The following is a 23,196-nucleotide window of genomic DNA, read 5'->3' as shown; positions in this document are numbered from 1 at the left end:
ATAATTCAGAGAATAGGCTACATATTGAAAATATTAAAGACCCAAAAAGAACACTCATATGTCTCTTGTAAAATTTAACTGTTTCACTGGTGATAATTTAAAAATGCCCTTATCTACAGTCAGGAAAGATTTCCTGATACTTAAGACTATCAAAGCAGATCTTATTTGTTACTTACCTATAAATAATCTAGCATCAACATTTGGGTATTTTCCAAGCAGCTTCTTACATACATCAATGGCTGGATCATCATGATCTTGTACACAAAGGAGTACTTCATACTAGTCAAAGAAAATATTTTACATTAAGTGCTCTTAAAATATAAGCACTTGGATTTACAGATTGATCAAAAAATTTAAAGAAAACAAGCAACTGTATGAGTACACAAAGTCTGAGTATCTATAATATATCTAACACTCAACACTGACGGTAACAGGTTGCTTAGATGAATAGGGACTTTTCCAGAACAGGTGTCTGTTTGCAAGCAGAGGGAACAGGAAAGACAGACCAAATACATCCTATCGCATCAAATTAGGCCAGAAATAGTTGCAGACATATAAAGTACATACTGTATAAGATATGTAGATTTATATATGTGACAAAGGCATTTAAGCGATAAATAGCATCTACTCTAAATGAGCATAATTCAAATACAGAAACGATAAACTCTAATCTAGGGAGAAAGTTAGCCTTCTATCAAATCTTGAATAAGACTGCTATTCAATTAGCTAACCAGAATAAATTTCTCTTTTTCTTTTCAAATAGTGAAATGGCTAAAAGGCTGAGAACATAGGTAATAATCAAAAAATTTTAAAAAAAATCCCCAAACTGAGAACACTTGGCCCCTTGATGACTAAAGAACTTAATACTTGGGGCTGGCAAGGTGGCTCAGTGGTAGAGCGCTTGCCTTGCATGCGAGGCCCTGGGTTCCATTCCTCAGCACCACATAAGCAAAAAGAAAAAAGCCAGAAGTGGCGCTGTGGCTCAAGTGGTAGAGCGTTAGCCTTGAGCTGAAGAGATGAGGGCAGCTCCCAGGCCCAGAGTTCAGGCTCCACGACAGGATCCCCCCCCCTCAAAAAAAAAAAGTACTTAATACTTGCAACTGCGATATTTATTTACATTTGTCACTAAATTAGGTGCATCAATTACAGATTTAAATGTATAAATATTACAAAAATATCCTCACTGAGTCAGGCGCCAGTGGCTCATGCCTATAATCCTAGCTACTCAGGAACTTGAGATCTGAGGATCGTGGTTCAAAGCCAGCCCAAACAGGAAAGTCCATGAGACTCTTATCTCCAATTAACCACCAGAAAACCAGAAGTGGCGCTGTGGCTCAAGCGGTGGAGTGCTAGCCTTGAGCTGAAGAGCTGAGGGACAGTACCCAGGGCCCAGAGTTCAAGCCCCGTGAACACCACCACCACCAACAACAACAAAATATATATCCTCATTGATTTAGTCCTGTAGATGCTTTATTAGAATAAAAAGGCTAAAATAAACTTTTAAAAAAGGATCCTCCCCCTCCCACCCCCAGGGGAACTGAGAACTGCAACCAGAGCCGTGCGCATGATAAACATGCAATCCCTGCGCTACAATCTCAACCCTGAAAAAGCTTTCTTTTGTGTGTGTGTGTCCATCCTGGGGAGCCATCCCAGAGCTTTTGTGATCAAGGCTAGTGCTCTACCAATGTGAGCCACAGTGCCATTTCTGGCTTTTTTTTTGTAGTTAAGAGGTAAGAGTGTGTCTCACAGACTTTCCTGTCTCAGCTGGCTTTGAACCTCGATCCTCAGATCTCAGCCTCTTGAGTAGCTAGGATTACAGGCTTGAGCCACTGGACTCAGACTTAAAAGTGGTTTATGATATTAATTATTATAATTGTACATCAAGTAACAATATTCTGAAACATCTTCAGCTATTATTCATAAGTAACTACACATCAGGTTTACAAAAACTTTGTAACAATCTATAAGAGAATATAAATTCTATGAGGGAAGGATCATAGGAAGGGGATAACTCATAAGAAAATTCTAAATTCCAAGTTTTGAAAGGTAATAATGTATATTCATTATCTATTTGCAAGCACTAGATAGTTTATATGGTTTATTAAAAGTATTTGATAAAAATCTTAACAATCTTCATCTTATTACAGGTATCAGCAACACTTGTGCTCTGTCTTTCAACTCATCCTAGTTTTTATTTTATTTTCTTCTGCTAGTATGGGGGCTTGAACTCAGGGCCTGGGCACTGTCCCTTAGCTTTTTCTCCCAAGGCTGGAGGTCTGCCACTTGAGCTATAGCTCCACTTCCCGCCTTTTGTTGGTTAACTGGAGTGTCTCAGACTTTCCTGCCCAGGCTAGCTGTGATCCTCAAATCTCAGCATCCTGAGTAGCTAGGATTCCAGATGTGGGACATTAGTGTCCAACTGTATTTTTCAGTTTAATTTATTGTTAGAAAATTAGTTGGTTGGAAAAAAATTCCTGGTAGGCATAGCTAAAATGCTCATAGTGAGGAATCCAAAACATGGCTCTAGACTTGAACATTTTAAAGTAACTCTATGTTTGCAAAGATGAAGAAAAAAAATTCCAATGACTCTAACCTGTTAGTAACCCTGACAATTAGTTCCAAAAGTCTTAATAATTTATTGACGTGAAATACTTTCAGAATCTTTTACTAGATTTACCCAAATCTTTCCTATATTTGATAACAAGTGACATTCAACTTCATAAAAAATGACCTGTGTCATTTTCTCACTTAAAAAACATGTGTCAATATAAAGGTAGGCTAATAAGATATACTTACACTGCATAGAAATCTATCAGGGAAATTAGCATAGAAATAGGCTAGAAATTAACTGTAGGCTACCAGTGGTAAACATTCTTGCTCAGGTCCAAAATTAAATACAACTGGAAAACCTCAACATAAGTTCTATTTTCTTTTTCCCCAAGTGGCTTTGGATGTGACAAATAAAATAACAGAAGAAAAAGTTATCCCCAGAATGAAGGAAGATATGCTTTTTGTTTTGTTTTGTTTTTTGGGTCCAGTTGTGGGGCCTGAACTCTGGGCCTGGGCACTGTCCCTCAGCTCTTCAGCTCAAGGCTAGCACTCTACCACTTGAGCCACAGCACCACTTCCGGCTTTTTTTTTCTTTTTGCTTATGTGGTGCTGGGGAATCGAACCCAGGGCCTCAGGCATGCAAGGCAAGCGCTCTACCACTGAGCCACCTTCCCAGCCCAGATATGCTTTTTTGTAAAGTGATGTTCACACCCAACAAAAAATAAACATAAAGTGCACTGGATGTGAGCTTATTCTGTGCATACTGATGGCATGGTTCCATAAACCTTTCATCTTGCTCTTGCCCCCTCCCCTCCCCTGCCCACCCCCAAATCAAGTAAAATGTGGTAAGGTTAGGATTTTCTCTTAAGCCAGGTACCAATGTACCTGTAATCTTAGCTACTGGGGAGGCTGAGATCTGAGGATCCTAGTGCAAAGGCAGGCAGGGCAGATAAATCTGTGAGACTCATTTCCAATTATCCAGCAGAAAGCTGGACCTGGAGGACTGAGAGAGAAAGCCAAGTGAGAGTAAGAGGCCCTGAGTTCAAGTCCTTGTACTGGCACACAAAGAAAACTTCCCTTAGAGTGCAGTACCTGCTAGTTACACAGCTAAGAATATTTTTATAATCTGAAAATATATGCTGTTATTCAATTAATGATGAGTATTGTCACAGCTTTCTCTTCAACTGAAATGCTACAATGACAGCAAAAATGGGGAAAGAACTTGAGATAATCCTGTCATGTAATCTTTACAAAATCTTTATTTAGAACGAATCAATTACAGATTCCTCTTAAATATACATAATTATTGGATATATATGTTCTTGGGGTTATTTTTTTTTTTTACCAAACTCTTTAATTAAAACCTGTAGTAACCTCCTCAACTAATTAAACCTCTTGATTACAGAATCATAAGGGCTGGAACAGAAAAGTGACTGTTGAAGATGGTTATGAAGCTGAACAATCAAACTGCATTCTACCATAATAAATGCAGATAACTCTAAGTTATGTTCTAAGATTTACTTTCCTCTGTATCTTCCTATATATTATGGGGCTTGAAAAACTTCCATTTTTCTTATTGCAAAGTTTATATTATAATTTTATTTACATTGTTCTTTCTTAACTATAAAAGGCCATGTTTACAATTTGAGTGTGAAAAAAATCTGTGCTATTCCATATTCTTATTTTTAATATCTTATTTCAATAAACAATATAAGCCTTGAATTCAAATCTCTAAAATTATAAAATTTAAAGCTGGTTCTAGTAGCTCATGTTTGGAGTCCTAGCTACTCAGGAAACTGAGATCTGAGGATTTGGGTACAAAGCCAAACTGCACAGGAAAGTTTGTGAGACTTATCTCCAACTAACTAGCAAAAGGTGGGAAGTGGATTTGTGACTCAGGTGGTAGAGCACAGCTTTGAGCAGCAGCACCCACATCCTGAGTTCAAGCTCCAGTACCAGCAAGTTTTTCCAAGAAACTAGAGATGAAACACTAAAGGGGAAACTATAAAAAGAATACTTTCATCTCAAGAAAACAGGAAGTTCTCTAGTACAGGAAGGCCACTGAGTTTATAGATGTATATATAGGTCATGAGACAGATAAGTGGTATGAACAATAAAATCATGCATTACAAATCAGAACAGAGAAAGAGAAATTAAGCAAGAGGAAATATCCTGACATTAAATGTAACCTATTGTCCTGGCTCAATACCAGTTTCTCAAGGACATTCCTGTTTCCATCCAGCTGCCTGGCAGCCCATCTCAGACCATTGAGCACTTTCCTCACTGGTGCCTTCCCTGTTCTATTCTTCAGGTATGACTCTCACAGATTTTTTGCGGGGAGGGAGCCAGTCCTGGGGCTTACACTCAGGGCCTGGACACTGTCCCTGAGCTTCTCTGTGCTCAAGGGTAGTGCTCTACCACTTGAGCCACAGGGCCACTTCCAGCCTTTTCTGTGTATGTGGTACTGAAGAATCGGACCCAGGGCTTCATGCATGCGAGGCAAGCAATCTACCACTAAGCCACATTCCCAGCCCACACAAATTTTTTTTTTTGGGGTCCGGTCGTGGGCCTTGAACTCTGGGCCTGGGCGCTGTCCTTCAGCTCTTCAGCTCAAGGCTAGCGCTCTACCACTTGAGCCACAGTGCCACTTCCGGCTTTTTTCTTTTTGCTTATGTGGTGCTGAGGAATCTAACTCAGGGCCTCAGGCATGCAAGGCAAGCACTCTACCACTGAGCCACCTTCCCAGCCCCCCAGATTTTTTTTTTTTTTAATATTCATACTTCCAGCACTTGATAGGGTCTGAAAGTTCCAGGAAGTTTACTCAGGGAATCTGACATACAGGTGGTAAGAAAGGCACCCTAGTTGCAGTTCTAATGACTCAATTAAAGCTTAAATTTTTCTACACCTTCACCTCATAGGGTAATACATTTTCTAAGAATTTCCAGTGAGGTCATATCCTCTCCCCTCAGGAGTTCACATTGTACTTACTTTGGGGTAATCCAGTTCAAAGAAGGTTTCCAAATTATTGATTAAATTGGGATCTACCCCTTTCAGTGGTTTCAGGAGAGAGACACCCGGGAGCTTGCTATATGGCTGTTTGTCTGTTGCCTTCTTGTTGAGGTGTAATCGCCTGAAAAGCAAATGACATGCAAATCATCTCTAGAGATCCAACATACAGCACATGCCATCTAATAAATCACTAAATGCTAATCTGAAATTCTATCTATCTATCTATCTATCTATCTATCTATCTATCTATCTATCTATCTATCTATCTAGGGTGTAGTAATAGAGCTGTCCCTCAGCATTTTTTCTGCTCCATGCTTTACCACTTGAGCCACAGCTCCACTTCTGGATTGTTGCTGGTTAATTGGAGATTAAAAAAAAAGTCCCATGGGCAGCTTGGGCTGGCTAAAAACCACAGTCTTCAGATCTCAGCCTCCTAAGTAGCTAGGATTGTAGGTCTGAGCCACGAGGGCCCAGCTTAATTTGAGGTTTTTAAAAGCTGAAAAGGAAGGAAAGTAGAACCAAGTCAAGTAAGCTTCTAGTTCAAGGGAAACAGGAACTAAGCAGAATGAATATTCTCATGAAGATGACAACTTCCATGTAGACTGTTTACTGTTTATTGCTGTGCCCTGTGCTTAGGAAGTATGCTGGCACGGAAGAGGCATTCCAGGGTAGGTATTTGTTAGTACAAATATTACCATCAATGTGGCCAGAGAACTACATAGATAAATAAAACCCCTAACCAGCCCAGTAAAATACAGAAGGGTAATGAGACAACTTTTTTGAGAATTTTTTATACTAAGTAGTCCAGATCAATATGCCACCAAAACATGGAAGCAGTAAGATGGAATAAATAAGCCCAGAAGGGTAAAGATAGAAAAAAAAACAAGGTTAAACATAAAAGAAAGAATGTCAATGATGTGAAAAATGTGTGTTAGTGACCCTGGAAGATATACCAGCGCTGCCAGTTTGCAGAACAAACTGCTGGTCCACTCCATAGCTGCTCCAGCAGAAACCTTAATGAGGACCGCCCAGCCCATCAGAGAAGATGGAAGGCATCCCAGATATCATCAGGCTGTCAAAGTGAGAGATGCCATTTGACAGAGAGAAAAAGTTTCTAAAAGAGCTCATAAAAGCCTTCCTTCCTACTTCTCCTAAGTACATTGCAAGAGCATCTTGTAAGTACAACTCCAAGCATCCAATAGTAATTAGATGCTAGAATAATCATGGCTCCATCTGCAAGACTTTCTAAGACACATGTTTCTCCACATTTTAACATCTCCAAAGCCAATAGCATCTTGGGATTGGCTGCCAACCAGATGGCAGTCCTGGTTGGTATTGTAAAAACCAACTGAGGAGACCTTCCAGGAGATCCAAAAACACCCACTCAGCACACCTCTGATTCACTATAAATCTCTGCAGAAGTCCTGGCAGGGCGTCAGTATCAACCTCTAGAGCAGTCAGCTGCAGGCTCATTCCCAGCAACTAACAGGGATGTGTCACTGCAAACATCTAATGTTTCTGACCCCACCACATCTCACTGAAGTAAACAGGTTGCCTAAAATTGAAAACAGTAACAACAACAAACCCCCAAACCCTTAAATTGATAAAGAAAAGGTGAGCATTAACTTCTGAACCCAGCACCAAATGTCAGAAAACAATGGCACATCATCTATGAGTGCCACTTAAAGAGTATGAACTGGTCTACCAGTTGCTACTTACTGGCCGGCAATTAAAAGAAATTGACAGGGGGCTGAGAATGTGGCTTAGTGGTAAAGTGTTTGCCTAACATGCATGAAGCCCTGGGTTCAATTCCTCAGTACCACATACACAGAAAAAGCCAGAAATGGTGCTGTGGCGCAAGTGGTAGAGTGCTAGCCTTGAGCAAAAGAAGCTCAAGGGCCAGTGACCAGGCCCTAAGATCAAGCCCCAGGACAGGCACAAAAATAAACAATAAATTAAAAATTAAAAAGAAATAAAAGAAATTGACTTTATCTGAACACCCAAGCATATATGACCAGCAACTTACTATATTTTTCCAAATTACCAATCCAGTCCATGGCAGACTAGAAAAGTTTAAGGAACTAATTGTTTCTCTCAGAAAGTTTGAAAAGTTCATCTGTCCAGGGCTACACAGAGGCAAAACCAGGATCTAAAACTTAACCACAAAATTGATCACTCTCCTGTTTCAAATAAAATAGCAGACCGGATGTCTGGAGAAAACTAACCCAAGTCCAGGCCATCTGACTTGCTAAAGGACCCCCATTCCCCCCCCCCCAAAATTGTATCAAACATTTAACTGAACATGGTTGAGATCACAAAAGTATTACGAGGTTCTCATGAAATAAGTTTTTCCCCTGTCACCCAACCTCCCATCTACTCTGTTCCATTCATTATCTCCCCAGCAGTATTAATGTCCTTCTTACCCTGTCACAGTGTTTTTAAATGTACATACAAGTAGAAACATAAATACACACAGAATAAGGGTGTGTGTGTGTGTGTATGTGTATATGGGCTCTTAGGGAAAAGGAAAATGTAGAAAGCCTCCAATGTCAGAACTGAGAAACTCCTGCTTGTACCAGGTTTATCTGCTTATCTGGATGTCCTGGCCATACAGAAAAGCCTGATGTTAAGATGAGAAGAAATCTGTTGTGAGAGCTTTATATAAAAATAAATTCACAGAAAGTCAGAGCAGAAAGCTCCAACACTCATTAGAGGTGTACTTTAACTTACATTCAACCCTAATGGATGTGGAATACAAGGAAAAAAAAATACTCCTGGAAAACACCCTACCATGTGGACTTGGGGCCTAGAATCTAAAGTACTTGCCCTAAACAAAGCTGAAGAGAAAAAAAGAGAGAGAGAAAAAAATAGTCAGCTATGATAAAATAAACAAAAATAAGTAAACAATGTCTAGAAATGAAAGGTATGCTTGCTGTTACGAGAAACTCAACACACAGAACTCAGAAGACTGCAGACACACAGTGTGAAAGTAACCTGGAGGCTACATTTGAAGAAATCACCAGAATGCGTGAGAGGGAATGAGAGACCAAGACGGAAATCACGAGTTTGAGACCGGAAGAGTAGGATAAGAAAGTCTAATCCTTATAATTCTTATCATGTGGTCAGTAAGTGCCAAAAAAGTGTTTCAAAACTGTCACATGCTGTGTTGATCAATTTAGGTTAAAAGCAGCGGCAGCAGTGAAACCCATCAAAACACTTCTAAACTGCTTTGTAGCTTTTATGTTTTTGTAAAAATTCAGAGTGAATTGTATTCTTCCCTTCTTTCCCTTTTCCTTTAAGATGTTTAACTAAACCTTCTATCCTTTGAAGAGCTTGTCATATCAAGAATGCAGTATTTTATCATAGATATTCATATTCTGGCTCAATGAAGTTGGAGACTTTGGGTTTAAGAGAAAAGAAAGTAGAATATGTGAAACTTCTACTCAGAATCTTTATAGGACAGACAGCAATGGGAGACTCTCATACCCTACCTACCGTTTATCTCCACTCAGCCTCTCTTTAGTATCTTTTTCCATACCCCAAAGTTTATAACATTCCCCTATTCAGTTTATGATATTCCCCCAAGGTATAAGATCCTGATTTGCAGAATACAGTTTTGCTTTAAATAATGCTAACAGAGCCCCTTTGTACAAATTACCTATATTTTCGTCAAAATGATAAAAGAAGGTCCATTAAATCATAATACATACGGACTTTGTACTGTTTACCACCCACATACCACCCAGCATAACTATTTAACATGGACTTACTGAACATACTCTGGGCCCCCATATTCATGAAATACGATCCTATGGACTGGATGATAAGGAGACAAATTAGCCACTGACAACCAACAATGGCTTAATGAGGTATAGGGGTGGATTTATGAGGAATGGGTAGTGATGAATAAGTACTTCCTACAAAGCTCATGGATGTTAACACAGTTATGGGGCAAGAGTATAGCAACTGCCTGCTACACACAGAAATAATGCCCTTGGCCATGACCAGTGTGTTGTAAAACAATCCACAGTCATATCTTCCAACATGTGACCAACACTCCATTTGATGGAGGTCTCATGTCTCAAAAGGCCTCGTGGTGGGTAGACAGTGTTAACTTGAGCCTATCTATATACTTACACATTGAACAGGATTTTTTTCCTGGGTAAACACTGTTCTGCCCCAAACCTAGATAGTAGGTGTGGCTTGCTTTCTGCCAGGATCCCAAGTACCCCACTATCTCGGGTCCAGATTTTATATCGGGAATTCAGTTGTACTACTTTATTATTATGTATGTGGCTTGAAGCCTGGACATTTTTGTTGCAAGGGGTACCGTTCATTGATACATAATATACATATTGTAAAGTCACACATAAGTATACAACTTAAACAATGTCCTAAGGTGAAACTCCCCATAATCTATACTCAGATCATGAAAACAAAAGCATTACCAGAACCCCAGAAACTTTTGCCATGTCTCCTTCTGTTTACTATTCTTTTCAAGGATAGTTACTATTCTGCTGGCTAATACCAAAAGACTAATTATATCAGTTACAATTGTCTTTTTTGGAGGGTGGGGGTGGAGAGTAATTCTAGCATTTGAACATAGAGCATTATACTAGCTTGCTAGACAAACACTCTACCAAGAGAGCTTCCAGTCCTTTTTACACTGGTTATATTTGAGACGGGGTCTTGCTTCCTATCCAGTCACACATACCTCAACCCTATTTTAGCCTCCTCTCACATCTAGGATGCAGCTATAGGCTAAGATGAAGTCCTGCGAAATTTTCTACCTGGATGTCCTTGAACTACAATCCTCCTGTTTTCAGGACTACAGGTGAGAGCCACCAGTACTGGCTTCAACTTCAAATTTTATACAGATAAAATCCCATTAGACAAGACCCTATTGTGTTTAGCTTCTTTTGTTTGACAGTATGGCAGTGAGATTTAGTCATGTTACATTTAGTTATAGCTTATTCATTGTTACTATAGTATTCTTTATATTAATATACCGCATTTTTATTTACTGCTAATAGGTAGTTGCTATTTACAGTTGGGGCCATTATTGTGTTATAGTCTTGTTTCTGGTTCTTACACAAGTATTAAAAACTCTAATCTTCTCCCGCTCTTCATGACTTAAAACTTTTGGACAAAATGAAGAAACAGACTGGATTTTCTCTCCCACCAGAAACAACAATAAGTCAAGAAAAACATAGGAAAGGACAGTATTAAGACACTGAACACTGGGTCAAGGAGGAGGATAATTCCTGAGACACAGAAAACAAATGAGTCAGTAGTACAATGGTCCCAGCTTACGACCTTGAGGCTGTCTCCAGGTCAACAGTGCAGGGAACAGGAATCCAGAGTGTGGCAGACCCCTCTAAAATGGAGGGGCTAGCCTTGAATCCAAAAAAATACCCAGTATCCAAAGTGAAATTCAAAATATCTGTCATTTGATTGAAAAAAAAAATGCACCGGATGCCTGTGGCTCATGCAGATCATCTTAGCTACTCAGGAGGTTGAGATCTGAGGATCTCAGTTTGGAGATCACTAAGGCAGGAATGTCCAGGAGATTTCTTATCTCCAGCTAACCAGCAAATAGCTGGGAATGGAGCTGTGACTCAAATGTTAAGAGTGCTGATCTTGAGCAAAAAAAAAAAAAAAAAGGTTAAAGCAAAAGGACAGCACACAGGCTCTGAGCTCAAGCCCCAGTATGATAAATAATAACAACAACAAGAAATAAATAAATAAAAGAAATATAAGCAATAATGGGGGGGGGGGAGGAAATCAATAAATGGAAATCAACCTTGAAATGTCACTGGGGTTCCTGACATTGGTAGACAAGTCTGACTCATTGACTTGTACTGCCTCTTCATTGCAGGAACAAAATGGACAGTTTCCTTTCTTTCAGAGAGAGAGAGAGAGAGAAAGAGAGAGAGAACAATATAGTATGGTCAGTTCCAAATGGTCAGGACAGGACAAGTCATTCAGTGTGATAGACAACTATCAAAGCATGTTTGGAACAGTCTGACTTTGGGTAGGCCGCATTCCTTGAAGACTTCTACAAGTGTGATCTACTGGCCAGCACCTTTGGCTTGTGAGAAATTGTCACAGCCCACTGTGCCCCGCCCCACTACTGAAATAGAAGACACACTTTAATGAGTTCTCTAGATGATTCACAAATACACCAAAGCTTGGGAAGCTGGGAAGCCAGCTGTAAGCCTCCTTCTTTGCCATAAACTCTCCCCAACTTCACAGATAAGGCTAACAAGGTAATTTTTACCCTCTGGGCAAGAAATAACCACAAAAATACTCAAAGGATCTAAATTGAAAAGTTAAAAGATGTCTAAATTGAAAAGTTAAAAGATGATTAAAGAGCTAGAAAGCAGGGGGGAAACATTCTAAAGGTCTACAGATGAAGAGAAGCGGATACACAGATCTAAAAAGCAGAAAGAAGCACAGGAAATGAAGAACAGAAAGAAAGAGAGTGGAATTCGGGTAAGTGGGGCTTGGGCAATGACTGATGGATGGAGGAGACAAGAAGTACCAGCTTTGGACCAAGTAACCAGTAGTACCACTCACAAAATCTGAGCACTGTGAGAGAAGAAAGAGTAATGAAAGTTACTTTAAGGAAATTAAGTAGGGGGCTGGGAAGGTGGCTCAGTGGTAGAATGCTTGCCTTGCATGCATGAGGTCCTGGGTTCGATTCCAGCACCACATAGCAGAGAAGGCCGGAAGTGGCTCTGTGGCTCAAGTGGTAGAGCGCTAACCTTGAGCTGAAGAGCTGAGGGACAGTGCCCAGGCCCAGAGTTCAGGCAAAGAAAGGAAGGAAGAAAGGAAGGAAGGAAGGAAGGAAGGAAAGAAAGAAAGAAAGAAGTATCTCTGACTCAGGGGTTAGTGGTTTAAAAGTTGCAGACTGTAACTTAATGGGCCAGCTGGCTCCTAGGGAAAATCCCTTCTTTTCCTTCCTTTCCTTCCTCCTCCCCTATCTCCCTCTCTTCCCAGCCCCCCCACTATCCCCTCTCCACTTCTCTCCCCACTCTCATATTTTTTTCTTGAGACAGGGTCTTGCTCTATAACCCAGACTGGCCTCAAACCCACTACTGTAGCCCAGACTGACTTGGAACTCACAACCTTCCTCCTACCTTTGCATCCCAAGTGCTAGAACTTCAGGGTTGTATCACCAGGCCTGGCTTGCATTTTTCTTAAGTACCTCAAATGATTCTGATGATTCCAGCAGTGAACCACACTTGGAGAAATATTAGAGAAGAGTAGAAATTCTCCTGAGCCCAGCAAAACAGTGATGTATGTTCTCAATTTGAAAAACTGTTGAACCAACAGTAAATAAACTGATACAGAGCTTAGGTCAGTGCAGCGTAAAAATGATATGTGTAAAGTATCATTAAAATGTAGGATTAAAAAATATAACAAAAGGGGCTGGGAAGTTGGCTCAGTGGTAGAGTGCTTGCCTTGCATGCCTGAGGCCCTGGGTTCGATTCCTTAGCACCATATAAGCAAAAAGAAAAAAGCCGGAAATGGCGCTGTGGCTCAAATGGTAGAGAGCTAGCCTTGAGCTGAAGAGCTGAGGGACAGCGCCCAGGCCGAGAGTTCAGGCCCCCTGACCGGACCCCAAAAAATATATATATATAACAAAAAATATAGGAACCATCAAGTGCTATTTTCAAGTGGGCAAGAATAAGTAAAACTAATTACAGTAGAGAAGGAAACTAAGAGTGAGTAGTGATCTAAGAAATAGAAAGACAGCCAGGATGGAAGGAAAGTCACATGAGGATTTATGTGGATGGCTGCTTTCCTTTTCAAAAGAGATCAGGAAAGAGGTCGTGCTTCTTGGCAATGCCAAGAGATCAAGACAAGAACTGAAATGTCCACCAGATGAAGTGTGTATTTCGCGACCTTGGAGCACTTGTGGCAGAAACTGGGTGGTTGATGGAGCATAAGGGTGGACAGATAAAAGCAGCTTTAAAAGTAAATGAATGGGGGAGTTTTGTAAGAATATTTGAGTGTCTGACCTAAGGGGAAAGAGCTAGTCAAAGGGAAAAGGAAAACAATTAGTGGCATGACAGAACCCACTGTGCGAGGAGTAAAATGAATTAACCAAGAATGTGGTCATAAAGTGGGGATTTAGAACAGGTAATGGATGACAGAGATAAATACAGAAAGCAAGCACTGTCAGGAACAGCGTGGGCCAGTGCTGAGACTGAAGACAATGAATGTGCAGTAGCACTAGTTCAAATCACGTGTGATAGCCCTGAACAACTTTCAAAGTTGAGAAGCTATAAATTGTTGGATGGATCTAGAACAGAGACTGAGATTAGACAAGGCAAGACCACGCTAGGCCAGAGGTGAAGAGGAAGTGTAGGTACTGAGGTTAAGAAAGAGTTAAATGAAGCCCAGAAGTGGACAGGTGCAAGACTCAAGGGCAGATAAATAGCCTAGGGCTGTCTTTCTCAATCTAGGCTGGGGAGTTTTTTTAAACTGCAGGGCTAAGACTGATTAAATCAGAACCTCTAGGGAAGAGACTCCTGCACATTATCTCCCCTTTTATATGGCTCCAAGGTGCAAAGGAGGAGAGTCTCAGACCTAGTAAGGCTCAGTTACATTACAGTAAGAACAGAAGAGTGTTGGGGGAAGCTTTACAGAGAGATCAGCAGTTATGGGATGGACTGAACACATGAAGACTGAAAAAAATGGTATGAGTGGTAGGAGAATGGGGGGAAGAGAGTGAGCAGTGGCATTCTCCATCTTCATGCAAAGGTTGCCAATTGTCAGAAACGAAAACTCACCGTAGGTGGAGAAATTCCCGTATAGGTATCTCATGCATGGGGATTACTTCCTGGGTAATTTTTCTGGCCACCTCTGGCACTATATATAAAGGTGATTTAAGAGCCTTGGCTTGTGACTGGCTGCTGGACGTTTTAAATCCCAGCTTACACAGATATTGTGCCTTAGGGCAGGTTACTTTAAGTTGTTGTTTTTTTCTTGTTGTTGTTGTTTTATGTGATGTATCCTAAGTTTGTATAGCAGTGAGAAACACATGTGATTAAACTACAAAAGAAGTTATTATCCACAAGCTAAAAATAAAGAAAAAAGTTCAAGGGCAATCTTCTACCAACTGTAACTTCTTTGAATTGCCACAGTTCTTACAAGAGTTTCAGAGATATCAAAACACGGATGGGCCATACCCCAAAATGGAAGGTCTAGAAATTTTGTGTATTTTTTTAATTCACATAAATTTATATTAGACATTTATGTTGAATTTTTTTTAACATAAATCTAAGCTCTTGGCATTAAGAAAGACTAAAAGGGGGAAAGGAAATGATTAAAACGCCAATTATAGTTATAACTGTAAGGTCTACCCCAGGCCACGGAGGCCCTGGGCAGACATCTCCCAACCTCTTGGCTAAGTTTCTGCCCACTGTGTGTTACCTAGGTAACTGGGAAGCAGTCACCTCTTCCTCCTGCTAGGTCACATCCTGGGCTGTCCCTGGTCATACTGCCCATCTGACCACAGGAGGGTTCCAGGCCCTGAGGTCACATCCGGATCCAGTGTGGCCACACCTTTCCCTCACTTGGCCACACCTCTTCCGATCCTTGGCCCAGATATGTCTTGGGGGGAAGGGGTTGCCCCTTTGGGCCAAGCCTCTCTACCACGCACAGCAGGAGGCAACAGTTTGGCAAATAAACTTCTTTTCTACCTTCTTTTCCTGCCTGAATTCCACATTGGTGCTCTCTTCATCACTACCTACCTTACAAAAACAGAGTTAGATCATGTCATAAAATATAATTATGAGTAAGGAATTAATGAGTCAGATGCGGTGGCTCATGCCTGTAATCCTAGCTACTCAGGAGGCTTAGATCTGAGGATCATGGTTCAAAGCCAGCCTGGGCAGGAAAGTCCATGAGACTCTTATCTCCAATTAACTGCTCAGAAAACCGGATGTGGCACTGTGGCTCAAGTGGTAGAGGACTAGCCTTGAGCTGAAAAGCTCAGGGAACAGTGCCCAGGCCCAGAGTTCAAGCCCCATAACCAACAAAAAAAAAAAATTATGTCCAATGTTTAGACCAACATTATGTGTAAAGTTAAAATTATAGCTTGGGCACTGGTGGCTCAAGCATATAATCCTAGCTACTCAGGAGGCAGTTCAAGGCCAGACTGGGCAAGAAAGTCTGTGAGACTCTTATATCCAACAAAATACTCAGAAAAAGCCCAAAGTGGCACTGTAGCTGAAATGGTAGAGTGCTAGCTAGCCTTGTGCACAAAGAGGTTTAGGGACAGTGCCTAGGCCTTGAGTTTGAGCCCGGGAACCAGCAAAAAAAAAAAAAGGCCAAATATTTAGAAAAGTTTTACAGATGTCCAAAAGTACAAAACTAGTGTGAGCATGAGTAAATATCATGAATTATTACTAAAAACTAACTGTTACAGTTGTGAAGGTCAGGTATTGTTTTGTTTTTTCTTTTCTTTCAGGCAAATCTCTCCTTAAACTTAGATGGGTTCTCAAATGGAAAGACAGCATTAAACTGGCTTCGTTTACCTCTTTTATCCTCAGAGCATGATTCAAGATGTTGGTTGGGTCACATGCCACAGAACCCCCTTCGGTTTCTGGCAGAGAGAGTGAGCCATCCTAGGAGCTGAGCCACAAAGCAGGCGGCTCACTGCTCCTCTGGCAGCAGACACAATATACAAAGTAACTGCTGGTTCCTAGGGAATTCCAAGTCATACCACCTACTAGTGAGGAAGATGCTGCAGATGCCAGAAGGGACTGCAGATTACACTGTTTTACGGACAGTTATATCTCTGTGGTCTCACGCAGTCTCCAGAGCACAGGCTACCAGCCAGCCTATCCCACCGAGGTGGGGGAGAAAGCCCCTCCTCAACCCCTGGAAAACCCTCACTCACTGGCATCAGGAACAGCAGGAGCGGTACTCAGGGATTTTAACAATATTCTTAGTTCTCCTGAAATAACAAATGTTACTTCAATGCAAATATCAAAATAATGTTAATATAATTAGCCATCATTAACAATAAAGTGACATAACTAGCAAAAAGTAACATGAAGTTGCTGGACCATGTCCACTCAATTTTCAGAAATTTGACTTCAGTATATTTTCGAAAATGCAATGGGCCTTCACACACGACTAACTGACTCCAACTTCACCTCTGATGAGTAAAGTGGTCCTGAGCCTACGTGAGGAATGAGGACCGATGGGGGTAAGAAAATGACATCTTCGATAAGCACGTCAGTGTTCCTGAGACATATTTCTAAATTAACATTTTAACTTGAGAGCAGTCACTCTCTACCCCCACCTTCAAAAATCAGAGACACCCTGAAGGCCAGGCAGAGGGTTGTGCTCACAGCACCTTGCCACAAGTTAGACCTGCCAACAGCCAGAGACACAGATGTGTGGGCACCTTCTACAGTGCTTTCTCAGTGAGACCAGAGATTTATTTAAAGGAATAAATGAATCATGAGCCACAGAGACCTTTGGGGGGTCCTTCCTTTTCCATTGTGGGCTAGAAGGACATCTATTCAGGGAACACTTCAAAGAACTTTAAATGGCAGTTAAGAAGTGAACTTGTCAGTTGCTTTGGCTTGAAGAATTCTAACAGCCTCTAGGAGTGATAGAATGGATGACCTTAGACTAGCTTGACTGTTATTCTAGAATCCCAGTCTCTAAAGCCCTTTCTGCCCCTTTCATTACGGAAGCAGACCACCTCAGCCTTTCCATCTGGTCACACAGCACTATGATTCCATAGGCAAGTGATTTCTCTTGCTGGAGGGAATATCAGGTAGAAAGAAAACCCCTTGGAGAGAGATGAGGCGTTGGTCAAGGGCAGCAGTGTGTGATGCCCCACTTCCCCCACCCTGCCCAGGCAGCTGGCTACAGGCTACAGGCTCCACAAAACCCTTTTCTATATAGCTCCACAAAAGGGAAGCCTGGTATTTCACTCAAGACTTCCATGGAAGAATATGGCTTCTACAAGGAACAAAGGTCACCTTGCAGTCAGCTCCAGATAGTGCTGTTTTTATAGTTCTGCTGTGTGATTCAGAAGAACCAATTTATCTGACTCCAGGAATTTACCTCCTCTGCTCCACACCACTAAGCTTGTTAATCTTTCACATAAAATTAGGCTGATTGCTATATCAGCAGGCGCCCACTCCACACAGATCATGCCAGCAATTCCCAATGATTCAAGGCCTTAGTGGCCTTATGACTATGCTCTAGAAGCCTGTTTGTTCAGTGTTTATGATCAGAATGTGCACGACTAATGCTATGGCCATAAAGCATTCACTTATCACTTCCAAGTGATGTTGCCTCAAAATGGCTACATCAGCAGCCCAAAGTGTTATCTTCCAGTGATTCCTTATCTTTGCCAACACAAGATTCCCCAGCGAATGAAAAGACCCAATAGTGAGTTAGCTGTGCAGGAAAACATACTATTTCCACCGGACAGTGAGTCACATTACAGATCATAAAGTCATCTCCCACCTTAGAAAATAAAGACATCTTTTAGGAGTTCTCAAACAACAAGACAAAATAGAAACCCAACTCCTTTAATCTAGTGACAATGGAACTAGCTCCAGTACATAGAAAATGAGTAGAATTTGGTATGCCGCTGATAGCAACTAAAAAAGCAAGGTCCTAGCAGAAGATAAGGGCTTGCCAGATAGTGCTCAGAACCAGAGCACCCTAGAACACATCATGAACTCCAAATCAACCCTCCACACTAAAATGAATTAAGGGAACTGTCTTACCCTCTCCTACACAATTCCCTAAGGCTACTGTTGAAAAGCTAGCCTTAATGTTTAAATTAACCAGGCTGGGCTGTAGCTCAGTGGCAAAGTACTTGCCTAGCTAGTGTGACATCCTGGGTTTGATCCCCAGTACCAAAAAAGAAAAGACAAAAAAAATTTTTTAGGAAGTGATGCTATGGCAAGCGGTAGAGCGCTCACCTTGAGCTGAAGATGCAGGGACAGCGCCCAGGCCCAGAGTTCAAGCCCCACGACCGACCAAAAACAAAATATAAAATAAAAATAGTGTGGTATATTTATACAATGGAATTCTATGCCTCCATCAGAAAGAATGACATTGCCACATTTGTTAGGAAATGGAAAGACTTGGGGAAAAATATTAAGTGAAGAAAGCCAGGCCCAAAGAAACATAGGTCCCATGGTTTTCTTTATTTTGCAATAACTAGTATACATACTAGGACAAGCAGAAAAGGTCAAAAGCTATGTACACATGACCATATAAGATGAGGTTAAGTGAAATCAACCCCAAGATAGGGACACAAGTGGTCTTTTCTTTCTTGCTATTGTTTTTAACGTATTTAAAATGCACTATGTGATTTTTTTTTTGTTTGTTTGTTTCTCTTGTATGTTCTTCCCCCACAGTATAACCTGTTTTCACTGTATTTGATGTCGGTGCCCTGCATCTTGTATATACATTTTTCTAACTTGGGGAGGGGAAGGGAAATAACAAAATGCTGAAGTAAGGATACAGGTTGACCCATTGTAACAATGAGATGTACAAGATACTATGTTGAAAACGAACTTTACAACTTGGGGAGGGGGGGAGTTGGGGAGGAGGGCAGGGAAGAGATGGTAGGGGAAAAACAAAGGAGGAGGTAACAATGCTCAATAGAAAATGTACTCATGACCTTACTTATGTAACTGTAACCCCTCTGTATAGTATTTTTACAATGAAAAACATTAAAATTTTTTTTAATGAATCCATGCCTGAAATAAAATCCTATGGATGAACGCAGAGGGGAGAGACTGTTTGATCTGCCTTTGTGAACCAGCTCAGAACAGGCATGGGCATTCCAGCCCCCTAAATGACAGATCTAGAAGTGAAGGTGATTTCTGGAATGACAGTTGATCATGGTGGGAAACTTTGGAGTGAAAAAATATATTGACATAGCCATGTTTTTGTCTTAACTTGCAACTTCTTAGAAACAATGAGATAGAGATTCCATTTGGCTTAATTTCATTAAATTTAATTTCATTAAAATCTATGCCTAATTATATATGAAAAGAGCATAATGAGAAGCTGTTTCAAACAGGAGGCAAGAAGGATAAGAAAGTAACAGATGGAGAGAATGTGATCAAAGTCTATTATATACATGTACAAAAATAAAACCCCTTTGTATGATTAACTTTATTCTAATAAAAGAAAAATCCATGTCTACTAAAAAGCATCCCAAATATTTTGACTATCTACCTCAATCCCCAATTACTGGTATAGACTAATTTAACTAATGAGTAAAAAGCCAGGATTGCCACTAGAGAAAACTTAGAAGACCATTTATTCAACAAGTAACAACTGAAAGCTGAGTGGACTATAAAGATCTAGTATAAAATAAGGCATCTCCTACCCTCAAAAAGTTACAACCCAATTGGGAAGAGAGATAGTCACTGACAATGTAGAAGGGTAAACCCAATGTACTATGGCTACGGAAAGACATAGTAGAGAACAAAGATATAAATTGAATTGAATAACTTTAAGAGGTCATTGAGTAGAAAGGAAAGGAAAAATTAAAAAAAAAAATAAGGAAAAAAAGGAGAGAGAATTCTAAAGAAATTACACTGTGTGTTCAGAGAAACTAGCCATCAATGCCACTGGAGACATAAGCACAGGATACATGTAATCCTATCTACTTAGAGGGGTTAAGATCTGAGAATCATGGCTAGAAGTCAGCCTGGAAAGGAAAGTTCATGAGGCTTTTACCTCCAATTAACTACCAAAAAAAAGGCCAGAAGACAGCTGTAGTCCAAATGGAAGAGTACTAGCCTTGAGCACAAAAGCTCAGTGACAGCATGCAGGCCCTGAGTTCAAGCCCCAGGACCAACACACACACACACACACACACACACACACACACACACACTTTAAGTAGTGGTACAAAGGAGTTTCAATTCAACATGTACATTTATGAGTGCAATGCATCTTGATCCATGTCACCTCTTCCATTATTCTCCCCATTTCTCCCAATTCTACCCATCCTCTCAAGTTACCACACTTTCTCCTTTCATCTCCCCCTTCTCCCAATCCCCCTCTATCCCCTCCCCTGACAAAACATGTTGCTGCTTCCTGGTATTCAATTTAATAAACTGTACATTCATTGTTCAAAGGAGTTACACAGACAGCAATGGGGAGATGGGGTTAGTTTTGGAACACCTGGTGTAAGATTAATGTTCCTGAAGGATGAAGCTACAATAAGAAAAAGAAATGAGGCTGTAGGTAGATACCTGGAAACAGAGACAGTTCCCACAGTCTAGCTATGCAGATGTAATGAGAAAAAGAATGAATCCAGAGAACCACTACCAAATATGTTTACAGTATTAAACTTGTTCTTTAAAGCTATCACATTATAATCAAATTCTATGTCTTCCCAGAATCAATTTAAAGGGGCTCAACTGTCTGAGTGCCACAGTCCTACAGCAATGATCACAACGGTTTGACATTTGACCAATGTGCAGCCCAAGCGCACTCTTGAGACTAACCCAGAAAAGAAACTTTCAATTTACATTCCATCAACTCTTAGAACACTAATATAGTCCTGAGTATACAGCAACAATCAAACCACCCCTGTAATCCAAATGCTAAAATTTAGATTAAAAACACTAGTTTCTGACACAATGATCTTGATCCAACAATTATGTAAATTTCATTCAAAAGCTATGCAACAAGGACAAGAGGTACGCTTAGAAAGATCAGACATGTATTTGTAGGAAGCAGAATTTACTTGAAAAGAAACGCTGAGGAAAAGCACTTTGCTGTACCAAAGGATATGTGTAGATACAAGAAGTATTTCTGCATTGTCCTGTCACCTCCAGTCATAGATCATAGAGAAGACAAGGCCGAATACCAAACACTAGGATATCAAGGCCAGAGGGGAAAAGTGACACTCAGAGAACAATGCAAGGTGTTATATTCTGATACCCTTATCATCCAACTAGGTGCTCTCTCAGAGCAAAAGGGAAAAAAACTAGTTTCAGGCTTTTGTATGATTTCACCTCAGTCCCCACCAAACCATGACTTATTAGCCTCACAAAAAGTAGCAACAAAGCAAAATCACCAATGAAGACCTCTTAACCAATGCTGCCTGTTGATGACTGAATCATCCCTTACTTTTAGGAAGTAAAAACATCAGAATAAACTCCCTATAAGTATATACTATCTGAAATATGAAATGGCTAAGCTTTTGTTTGATATTAAAATTGAGGTGCAAAGTAGTTGGCAGAAATATCAGTGAGTATAGATGGTTTCTAAATATTGGAAATACTGGATTTCTACTTCACAGGCTACTATTTCCTTTTCCCACCCTGCTCCTGCTTTCAGGAATTGTAAGACATTTATTTGTATGAAACTACAATCATTCCACTGAGCAAGAGTTATTCACCCAATTAACCAATTTCAACTCTATTTTTTATTTTATTATGTTTTATTGACTACTTCAACAGGGTCTGTCTATGTGACCCATGCCAGTCTGCAAGTTGAAATTTCCTCCTGCCTCAGCTTCCCTAGTGCTAGAATCCTAGCAGGAGTGTCTCATCAGACCTGGCCTGCAATTTTTACTATAGGGTACTGGCTCAGTGCTTTATAGAACTGTTAAGTAGACACAATAAAACATTAAACCTAAATTAAGGAAGGTGTCATTATTTTAAAAAATAACCAGTTTTGAAACTGCTTTTTATACTTTTCTTAAGCAATTACAATCTTCATTTTAACTACTTATAGCTCACAAATTACATTCTTAATGTAACATCGAAATATAGAGCCATACATAAAATTTTAAAAATAAGCTCTATTTCTACCAGCTGCAAACACAAATTTTCAGAAGAAGAGCATCAAGAATCAATGTCTACTTACTTTATTTATACTTTGCCCTATTTAAAAAAAAAAAAAAAAAAACCTGAGTAAGGGGCCAGGCACAGTTGGCTCACAGTGTAGTCCTAGGTACTCAGGAAACTAAGATAGAAGGATTGTGGTTCAAGTCAATCAAGTAAAAAGTTCACAAGATCGGATCTCAATCAATAAAAAGCTGAGTGTGGTGGCACATGCTATGCAAGAATCAGAAATAGAACTGTGGTCCAATCTGGACAGGAAGAAAGACCCTATTTGAGAAACAACTAAAGCAAAGGAGTTGGAGCATAGATCAGGGTAGAATATCTGCCTGGTAAGTGCAAGGCTCTGAGTTCAAATCCTACTACTGCAAAACAAATAAACAAAAAAGGACTGAGGGTACACAGAATATTCAGAAAACAAACTCAAAGAGTATTCAGCTCAGTGTTTCAACCAAAATAATGTTTCCACAGTTCTTTAACTTTGCATGTTTAGTGTTGAGATTCAACTACAATCTTGCTAAACACAGTAGGGAAAGAAAGGACAAAAAAACATTCTCTTGTTTGAAAACAACACTTACATCAAACTGGGAATTGTCTTTACTACAATGGGAAAGATAGTAAATGACACATATTAAAAAAAAAAAAAATCCTTGAAAGTGGGACCAGACTAGAAGAAACGAACTTTCTTTTAAAAGGTAGGATTTAATTTGGATACAAATTAATGCATAGATTATTTGCTTTATACTCAAGTTACCCATTTCAAGAAATG

The 23,196-nt window shown here is 40.2% G+C and overlaps 1 protein-coding gene across 1 annotated transcript in view; it reads right to left on the bottom strand.

The window, feature by feature from the left end:
• The window catches only part of Ugcg (UDP-glucose ceramide glucosyltransferase), a 39,087-nt gene that overhangs the window by 11,674 nt on the left and 4,217 nt on the right, over window positions 1-23,196 (bottom strand). Inside the window, exons 2-3 of the mRNA XM_042696210.1 lie at window positions 5,539-5,680; window positions 177-279 (exon numbers count right to left, since the gene is read on the bottom strand). Of these exons, the coding sequence (XP_042552144.1) occupies window positions 177-279; window positions 5,539-5,680 (245 nt within the window). The remainder of the gene's footprint in view (window positions 1-176; window positions 280-5,538; window positions 5,681-23,196) is intronic.

The sequence above is a fragment of the Dipodomys spectabilis genome, unplaced genomic scaffold, assembly GCF_019054845.1.
Source record: "Dipodomys spectabilis isolate Male_0828 unplaced genomic scaffold, ASM1905484v1 ptg000006l, whole genome shotgun sequence".
Lineage (NCBI taxonomy): Eukaryota > Metazoa > Chordata > Mammalia > Rodentia > Heteromyidae > Dipodomys > Dipodomys spectabilis.
This window is presented reverse-complemented; position numbering and strand designations above follow the sequence as displayed.